The sequence below is a fragment of the Gracilinanus agilis genome, chromosome 3 (genome assembly GCF_016433145.1).
Source record: "Gracilinanus agilis isolate LMUSP501 chromosome 3, AgileGrace, whole genome shotgun sequence".
NCBI classification, from domain to species: Eukaryota; Metazoa; Chordata; class Mammalia; order Didelphimorphia; family Didelphidae; genus Gracilinanus; species Gracilinanus agilis.
This window is the reverse complement of record NC_058132.1, coordinates 3,331,689-3,341,748: the sequence shown is the minus strand read 5'-3', so window position 1 is coordinate 3,341,748 and position 10,060 is coordinate 3,331,689. Positions and strand designations below refer to the sequence as shown.

The 10,060-nt window shown below is 38.4% G+C and overlaps 1 protein-coding gene across 1 annotated transcript in view; it reads right to left on the bottom strand.

Annotated features, from left to right (window-relative positions):
- Positions 1-8,422: 8,422 nt before the first annotated feature.
- The window catches only part of LOC123239355 (zinc finger protein 420-like), a 6,092-nt gene continuing 4,454 nt past the window's right edge, over positions 8,423-10,060 (bottom strand). Inside the window, exon 3 of the mRNA XM_044666631.1 lies at positions 8,423-10,051. Coding sequence (XP_044522566.1) covers positions 9,123-10,051 — 929 coding nt within the window. The 3' untranslated portion in view covers positions 8,423-9,122. The remainder of the gene's footprint in view (positions 10,052-10,060) is intronic.

The following is a 10,060-nucleotide window of genomic DNA, read 5'->3' as shown; positions in this document are numbered from 1 at the left end:
ATGCAGAGCGAAAGGAGCAGAGCCAGAAGAACTCTATACACAGAGACTGACATTCTGTGGTAAAATCGAATGTAATGGACCTCTGAACCAGCAGCAATACAATGACCCAGGACAATTCTGAGGGATTTATGGTAAAGATGCTACCCACATTCAGAGGAAGGACTGCAGGAGAGGAAACATATAAGAAAAACAACTGCTTGAACGCATGGGTTGGGGTGGACATGATTGGGGATGTGGACTCGAAACTACCACACCAATGCAACTACCAACAATTTGGAAATTGGTCTCGATCAAGGACACATGACAAAACTAGTGGAAATGCGCATGGGTGGGGGGGGGGTTGAAGGGGAAAGGAGGAGCATGAATCATGTAACCATGTTAAAAATGAATATTAATAAATGTAAAAAAAAAAAAGAGTGTACAGCATTTTAAAGTGATATTTTCATTGCCTAACAAGGTTACTGCGTATTTTGCAAGTCTTTGGTCAGAAAATGCCTGTGTTCTATGTCATAGTAACACTTTCAACTTCATGTGGGGCCATTATTATTAATGGGCATCCCAATACTAAATTTAGTTACTGTGGCAACTACGCCTCTAAGACATGGTGGTACTCATGAAGCTACTGAGTCCAGCTTGGCCAAATAATAAGCAATCAGGAGCTGAACCAGTCCCAAAGTTTGGGTTAAAACACCTGGAGCCGGGGCAGCTGGGTAGCTCAGTGGAGTGAAAGTCAGGCCTAGAGACAGGAGGTCCTAGGTTCAAACCCGGCCTCAGCCACTTCCCAGCTGTGTGACCTTGGGCAAGTCACTTGACCCCCATTGCCCACCCTTACCAATCTTCCACCTATGAGACAATACACCGAAGTACAAGGGTTAAAAAAAAAAACACCTGGAGCCACCCCTCTCTGTTCATGTACATAAAAAGTAAATGGCTTCTTATAATCTGGGATGCCAAGAGCAGGGGAAAACAAGATAGCCTGTTTTAAATTTGACAGATCTGACAGGTATTCCAGGTCTAATCTAAGCAGGTTCAGAGACTGAATCTTTTGTTAGTGCTATAAGTGGTTTATTAATTTCCCCATTGCAAGGGATCCATTTTCTACAAAAAAAAATCTGTTAATCCTCAAATTGCTCTCAACTGTTTCTTAGTGGTGGGAATGCTCAATTTTTTAATATCTTCAATAAGCTTAGGAGAAATAGAACAGGCACCAACAGTTAAAATGAACCTAAAATATTCCATTTTGGGGAGACATTACTGAACCATTGCCTTTGAGACCTTATGTCCTCTTTTATGTAGTTCTAATAGAAGATATTTGTTATATTCTTAGCATGCTGTGGCATTGGTGAGGCCAAGAGCAAATCATCCACATATTGAATTAAGCGGGTATTCTTAAATTAAATATTATCTGTATCTTGGCTCAAAATTTCTGAGAACAGGGTAGGGCTGTTCACATACCCTTGTGGCAATAGACATCAGGTCCACTGTCCCGCCTTCCAGGTAAAGCAGATATATTCCTGGAATTTTCGTGAATTGGTATTGAGAAAAAATGCTGAATACAAGTCCACTACAGTTAAAGTATGTGGCCAAACTATATTAGGATGGTTTTGGGGATGTGATAGGATGGATTGAATGGGGCCAGTATCAGGATGTTAATTGTGGGTTGAAAAGGCCAACAGAAACTCTGTCCAGGCAAAGCCTGGACTGAGATCACACACAGACCACTCAGTAAACATAATGATAGTTTAATGAAAAAAGGAAAGGTTAAAATGAATTGGGATAACCTAATACTAATTCCCTCTAACTAAAATCCAAGGATCTAATGTCTCCTCAAGGAGAGTCTTCTCAGAGTTTTTGGTCTACACTAATCCTCTCCTAACTTCCTAGAAAATCCCCAGTCCTGCTCTTGCTAAGCTGCACTAAAACCCCCCTTAGTTGATATTAAGGTACTGGTCTGTAACAAGCTTGGCAGGGCCCAGGGAAAGGTCCCAGATCCAAAAAGGACCTAGACCTAGTCTTACAACTAGTACAGACAGATGGTTCAGGATTCACAAGGTTCTCCATGGGAAATACAGCAGCCAGGTAACAACAGGACAGCAGGCAGGATAGGATAAGCCAGCCTAAGGACAGTCAACCACTCTCCCTAGGACATCCAGAAAGAGAATAGCCAACCCCCTTGGTACCAGTCTAACCCTCCTTATCCAACATTCCAGAATCCATTTCCTCTGCATCTGTCCCCCTGCAGAACATCCTCTCTTCCTCATAAGAGCCCCCACTTTTCACAAAGCCAAAATAGTGTTGAAAAACAATGTCTAAGCATTTCTGCACCAATAAACTTATATCCCACCTAAACTAAAATTCTTACCCAAAATAATAAACAGCCTACACTTACTCATCTTATCTAACACTACCTTATTCTAGGGATTCAAACAAAGGAAAGGAAAGGGGAAAAAATATACAATGAACAGTTACAAAGTTCAAAATACAAAGCAAACATATGCAAAATCAAATAAGCAAGAAAACATCAAAATAGAAATATAAACACAAAACTTCATGCAAATCAATAGTCATAAAAAATACTATTCTTATAAACTAATACAAAAAAGAATCCTATCAAAACTATTGCAATGCATAAAATAGAAAACTTAGAAAAAATTTTAAAAGTACAATAAACACAATATAGCATACGTTTTTACAAAAAGTCAAACCAATCCATCAAAATTACTTATGCAAAATATGTTCAAAACTAAGATTATTACACAAAATTCAAACTATCACATAGAAGTATGCAATTGACTATCCTATCTAAAGAACTTAACCAGTATCAAATATTAACTACATATATAATTATTTTACATATATACATATGCAATATACATATGTACAACATATACATGTAGGCTATATATACATACATACACACATTTACATACAAGTTATACACATACGTATATTTATATACATGTATACATACACTATAATACAATTTTGTCAATCCTATGATACACACTATTCACATCTTTTTACATATATGGGGAATGTATAATATGTATGTTGTAATGGAATTTACTACCCTACCTTATCAATCCTAAACTCTAATCTGACCTAACTACATCTACATCCCTATATACTATCTAATACCATCCAAATAGGAAATCTAAAAGACATCCTGATGAAATCCTCAGACATCCTGAAAACATCCTTAATGAAATCTCCTAAAAACTATCTACCTATGCTATTACTATTCTAACCTACCTAAAATCTAAACGGTATCCATGTATCTATATGGACACACATATATAACTAAATCCTGTAACAAATAGTTTTCATTGATTCACTACTTGAATCAATGTATCCTAACCATGTTTATATTTATGTTTATATGTGTATGTTTATGTTGTATTGTGTTATGTTATGTTCCTGTTATATGCAACATACCTACCAAAACTTCAGATCCTCCATCTTGTCTGAAGAAATCTCTTCTTCTCCAAAGTCCAAAGCAGTAATATGTAATGTGGAAAGCCTGCTCTCCGCTGGTCCAGGGGCTCGAGGGGTGATAAGATAAATGTTTACAGTCAGCATTTCAATCATGTATCCCAAAGACTGTTCTGCAGTCTTGGGCTGGCTTTATTTTTTAATACCTTTTTCTTAAGATTACATATGTGTTGGCATGGATTTCCATATTCAACATACATTTTTTTCTTGTACATAATGGATTGTCCTACATTAACTTTGTTACTAACGACTTTTCATTCTTCAGTAACTTTCAATATTTTTCAAGGGTATGTTTGGCTGGTCTCCTTGGCTATTGGGTGGGGAGAACAATTCAGGGATGTACTGGTCTTTGCATGGAAGGCTACTTCTCCATTTTTCATCCATTGTAACATACCAAATCAGGGATCAATGGGGAGGCTTATTGTTTCTGATTTCTTATTATGTAAACTTCTATGTATGGGAATGGAAAATCCAGGTACAGTTTTGTTGGGGATTAACTCACTAATTGCTGGTTTGTTATGAAGTGATTTTTAGGGAAATTTCTATATTAATACATGTAAAGGTGGGAATTTCCTAGGAGTCTGTAGGGGGTCTGTAAAAACTCTAGTAACAGTCTTTACTATTCTTCTGTATTTCCCTGGGGCTGAATAGGGATATTGATAACAATAGTTTCAATAAGGAGTGTTAGTAAAAGAAAAGTCACACAGGGGTATCTGAGTGAGGGGTTTCCATCCTCCCTAGAATCTGCTGTGCAGTTCCAGGATCCCACCTGTGACTTTGTCATTCAGGAAGGGTTTGATGGCCCCTGGCAGCTGAATGCATTCTTATATGAAAATATGCTGTTATATTACAAATTCTTAAAAATATTTGTCCATCAACCACCTGATCTTCACTGAAAATTTTTCTTTAAAGTCTCTATCTGCTTGCCAGCTGCAAAGAAGCACAGCAGGATTTAATACACTATACCTTCTCAAATGGATGTTCTCACTACCAAGTAGAATAATTTCATACTTAGAAATTCTTTGATCTGAATAAGCTTGAGTACAAAATTTTCTCATCAGTGCTTCTATTTGATGTGAACAGTATACAGTCAATAGACATCCCAAAACTAAATCAGCTTACTTCTGGACTAACATAGCAGTAGCAGCTAACCCCCTAAGACAACTGTCCCACCAGGACAACTATAATACCCAATAGGATGATAACTCTGTCCCAAAGTCTGGGTTAATACCCCAGAAGCAATTCCCTTGGTCTCATGAACAAATAATTGGAATGATTTTGAATAGTCTGGGATACCCAAAGCCAGAGCAGATAAAATGGCTTCCTTAACCTTTGCAAGAGCTTGCAGATATTTAGATTTAAGTTTCAGAGGTTTAGGTTCTATGTTCCTGGTCAACTCTGTAAGACATTTTGTTATCTCACCAGGTACTGTCTACAGAATCCAGTTGTTGTAAGAACAGCTCTGAGCTGCTTTTTATTTTTTGGAGCAGTCAGTTTTTGGATATCAGCTATTCTTTTCTGCGTGATACTCCTTGAACCCTCTGATAACACAAAACCTAGATATTGCACTCTAGGCAAAACCCACTATAATTTTGGCTTGGGGATCTTATGCTCATGATTATACAATTCCAACAAAAGAACTCTGCTATCTCTAAGACACACTTTTGCATTTGGGGATGCAAGGAGAATATTGTCCACAAAATGCACCAATTTGCTCTCCTTGAATATTATAATATTATAATTTCTGTTTAAAATTTGTGAAAATTGACTCGAGTCAGAGAAACCTTGAGGCAAACAAGTCCAGGTCCACTGTATCTTTTCCCATGCAAAAGCAAAGATCTTTTGGGAATCCTCATGAATGGGAATAGAGAAAAAAGCTGAACATAAGTCTACCACAATAAAATATCTTGCCTTGCTTAGAATAAAAGAAATTATAGCAGCTGGACTTGGTATAATAGGATGAGTTTTGATCACAAAGTCATTGACAGGCCTTAAATCTTGGATAAAACAAGAAACAGGTCTGCCATTCTCATTTAGCTTTGACTTTTTAATAGGAAGAATAGAAGTATTAAATTCTGAGAAGCAAGGAATTATGATCCCTTGTTGGATTAGGGATTCTATTATTGGTCTTATTCCCTCAATTGCTTCTTTGGTCAGGGGATATTGAGGCACACAAGGAACTAGTCCTCCCTTAGTCCTCACCCTGACTGGAGTAGCTAATTTTAACAATCCCACATTTGTAGGGATTTGTAGACTTTACCAGAGATCCTTAGGGATGTCATCAGGTACTAGAAAAACTGAACTGACTACCCTTCTGTACTCACTGAATCCAAGAAAAGCAATGGAAAGGCTTTCAAAGATTCTTCTGGAAGATGTAATGGAATTTCTCCATTGGAGTCCAAAGGATCATTGCCCTCAATTTACATCTCTTCCTAAGAGAATCACTGGCAATCTGGTATACAAAGAAAAGCATGCTCCAGAGATAATGGTCCCAAAGAACCATCTTTGGTTGCAATTTAGTTACTCTTTGTGGTCTTCCTGTAGCTGAGTGGTTTCCAAACTTTTTTGGCCTACCGCCCCCTTTCCAGAAAAAATATTACTTAGAGCCCCTGGAAATTAATTTCTTTTACATTTTAATGGGAATTAATAGGAAAGATAAATGCACCTGTGGCCATCACTGCCTCCCTGGATCACTGCAGCACCCACCAGGGGGCAGTGGTGCCCACTTTGGGAATCACTGTTGTAGCTCCTACTACTTCCATTGTACCAATAGCTCTACAATCTTCAGCAGTTTGTTACACTGATTTACTCGCACCTGTGTCAACAAGATCATAAATCTGGTCTCTAATAGTCACAGACACATGTGGTTCCATTCTATTTGGTGGCTGGAACATTTCCAACACCGGAGCTAACAGTGATATCAGTGCAAAGCTCAGACAACTCCTGTTGTCCAAACAGACATCTACTTGAACTACATGACTTTGCCCTGAAAACCATCCTCTCTTCCTTATAACAGAAACCAGAGCTTTGATCTATCCTTTATACTCCACCCACCAGCTCTCTCACATCATATCTCAGGAACCAATCATAGTGTCAGGGGGACAGTGCTTGTGGGATCAGTTTCCCATCTCATTGGTTTCAACTTCCTTTCTCTGTGGTCCTGTCTATACCTGCAAATCTCAATGGTGGCGTGTGAAGAGCCTGCTCTTTGCTGGGCTGGGGGGGGGGGGGGTCTCTGGAGGTCGGATGGCGTGGCAAAAAGAAATGAAAACAAGCCAGAGTGCAAGTGAAATTTCAGAGGCTGTTCTCTCTGGTGCCATCTGCTGATTTTTATTTTTATACCCTTTTTTCTTTATGATCTCATACAGGTTTTGATTTTCCCATACATTAAAAATCACACATTAACTTTTATTATATCATATGTTTGGCATTCACTAATTATCCTACTGTGATTAAACAAAGAAGCAAGCTTGTCAAAAATTATTCATTATGGAATGACTTAGTTAGAACTTTATTATATTCAGCCATCCGTAAGGTACAAGAACATCATTTCCTAGCTAAGCATAATGATTAATTATATTTTAACTAATTAAATCAAGCATATTCTTACCCTATGCTATTCAAAAATATCATCAATCAAGGACATAGTTATGGTAGTTGATTATATCAAAGAAGATACAATAGTATCAGTTTGGTTCAAATAGTGTTTCAATTATAGTCTTTCATTTTTCACTATTCTTCAAAGGTAAGTTTGCTGTTCTTTCTGCTACAGGATTAATAAGAATGCAGTTCTGGAAGGGTGATTCTGTGCTACTTTGTCATTCTGCTGTTTTCCTTGTAACTCACTGTTTCTTTGATCAGTGGGAGTTTGGGAGTAAATCCAGGCCAGGTACATTTCTTACTGGGGAATTTAGAAACTTGTATTAACTCACTAACTTCTGATTTATTGCGGGGATGATTCTAGGGAAAGTTTCTCTATTGTGGGGGGGTTATTTAGGGGTTTATTTTGGGATAGTGAGTGGTCTGTGACTGCAGTTGTTCTTGCCATTAAACTGTATTATTTTTCTGTGTCTCCCTGGCAATGAATAAGGATACTGATTTCAATAGTTTCAGTAAAAGGGAATGCTAGTGAGAAAAGAAGCACATAGGGGAAATTGAGTGAAAATATCCATCCTTCTGACACTTCCTTTGCAGGTTTTTTAGAACTGGTGATACGCTGTGCAAAACATCATGGCCTTTGATGGCTTCTGGCAGTAAAGGATCTCCAGATTCATTACATCAAAACAAAGGAAGGGGAATTCCAAGTCCCTGATTGATTACATCAAAACAAAGGGAGGAAATTCCCTTCTCACACCCAATTCATAAGGTTTCTCTCCAGTGAAGATTTTCTGACATAAAACAACTATGGAGCTTTATGTGAAAGCCTATTCGAATTGATAAATCCATAAAAGTTCTCTCCAATGTAGATGCTCTGATGTTTAGCAAGATTACTCCTCTCTGTGAAAAACTTTCCACAGTGTTTAATTAGGCTTATCTTCAGTGTGGATTCTCTGATGTGCAGCAAGAGAGACCTTCCATGTAAAACCCTTTCTATACTGTTTACATCGATAATGTGTGGAGTAGAAAATGAGGGGACCTTGAAAACTTCGAAGTATACCCTCTTTAAAAACTATTAAAAAGGGGGCAGCTGGATGGCTCAGTGGATTGAGAGCCAGGCCTAGAAACAGGAGGTCCTAGGTTCAAATCTGGCCTCAGACACTTCCTAGCTGTGTGACCCTGGGCAAGTCACTTAACCCCCATTGCCTAGCCCTGTAAAAAATAAAATTAATATAGAAGGATACATATAAAGATATTAGGGTTTATAAAAAAATTTAAAAAAAACTATGAAAAAGATACTGGGAAAACCATCACTTAAGATGCAATGCTTTATTGACAGAAAGATAAAATGTGGAGCACTATCTTAAGCCATTGACCTAAGACAAATATTCCAAAAATACACAGAAAAATTCCTTATTTATAGGAGAATGCTGATACAATCAAGCCTCTGTGAAGGGATTATAACATTTTACAGTGGTTGAATTCCAAAAATAAAAGACAGGAATATTAAGTTAAATAGTTTTACAGTGAGTACATTCAAGCAAATTTACATTTTAAAGAAATTATCAGGAAGGTGGAGACAGATACAAAGAAAAAATGGAGGGACTGAGGTTTTATAATGGGCAGTCCAGTATAATTTCAGCCACTGGACTTGACTACCTGGGGGAAATCTTTGATACAATGGGAAGAACTCTAAGAAAAAAGGTTACTTAAGATTTGATCATGGGGTACTTTGGGGTCTAAAAACAGCCAAAACACTGTCAGGCTATAAAGATTTTGTCCTACAGGGAGGAGGATGTGGGTAAGATAATCTTGCCTTGAAGGTAGCTTGATGGGGTTTGGGAGGTGGGGGAGGGAACCAGCTTTACTTAGACATTAATAATTATTACCTTGAGAATAAGACACTAATTTTTCACTCCACACAAAAAGGTTTCTCTCCAGTATGGATTCTCTGATGTGCAGCAAGATTGTTCCTCTGTGTGAGTCTTTCCACACTGTTTACATTCATAAGGTTTCTCTACAGTGTGGATTCTCTAATGTGCAGCAAGAGAGCCCCTCTGAGTGAAAGCCTTTCCACACTGTTTACATTCATAAGGTTTTTCTCCACTGTGGATTCTCTGATGTCTACCAATGGAGCCCCTCCAAGTGAAAGCCTTTCCACAGTGTTTACATTCATAATGTTTCTCTCCAATATGGATTCTCTGATGTAGAGCAAGAGAACCCCAGTCTGCAAAAGCCTTTCCACAATGTTTACATTTATAAGGTTTTTCTCCACTGTGGATTCTCTGATGTAGAGCAAGATGGCCCCTCCGTGTGAAAGCCTTTCCACACTCTTTACATTCATAAGGTTTCTCTCCAGTGTGGATTCTCTGATGTCTAGCAACAGAGCCCCTCCGTGTGAAAGCCTTTCCACATTGTTTACATACATAAGGTTTCTCTCCAGTGTGGATTCTCTGATGTCTAATAACAGAGCCCCTCTGTGTGAAAGCCTTTCCACACTCTTTACATTCATAAGGTTTCTCTCCAGTGTGGATTCTCTGATGTGCAGCAAGAGAGCCCCTCTCTGCATAAGCCTTTCCACACTGTTTGCATTCAAAAGGTTTCTCTCCAGTGTGGATTCTCTGATGTAGAGCAAGATGGCCCCTCCGTGTGAAAGCCTTTCCACACTCTTTACATTCATAAGGTTTCTCTCCAGTATGGATTCTCTGGTGTGCTGTAAGCTGGCCCCTCCATGTGAAAGCCTTTCCACAGTGTTTACATTCATAACGTTTCTCTCCAATATGGATTCTCTGATGTAGAGCAAGAGAGTCCCAGTCTGCAAAAGCCTTTCCACAATGTTTACATTCATAAGGTTTTTCTCCACTGTGGATTCTCTGATGCAGAGCAAGATGGCCCTTCCGTGTGAAAGCCTTTCCACACTCTTTACATTCATAAGGTTTCTCTCCAGTGTGGATTCTCTGATGTCTGGCAA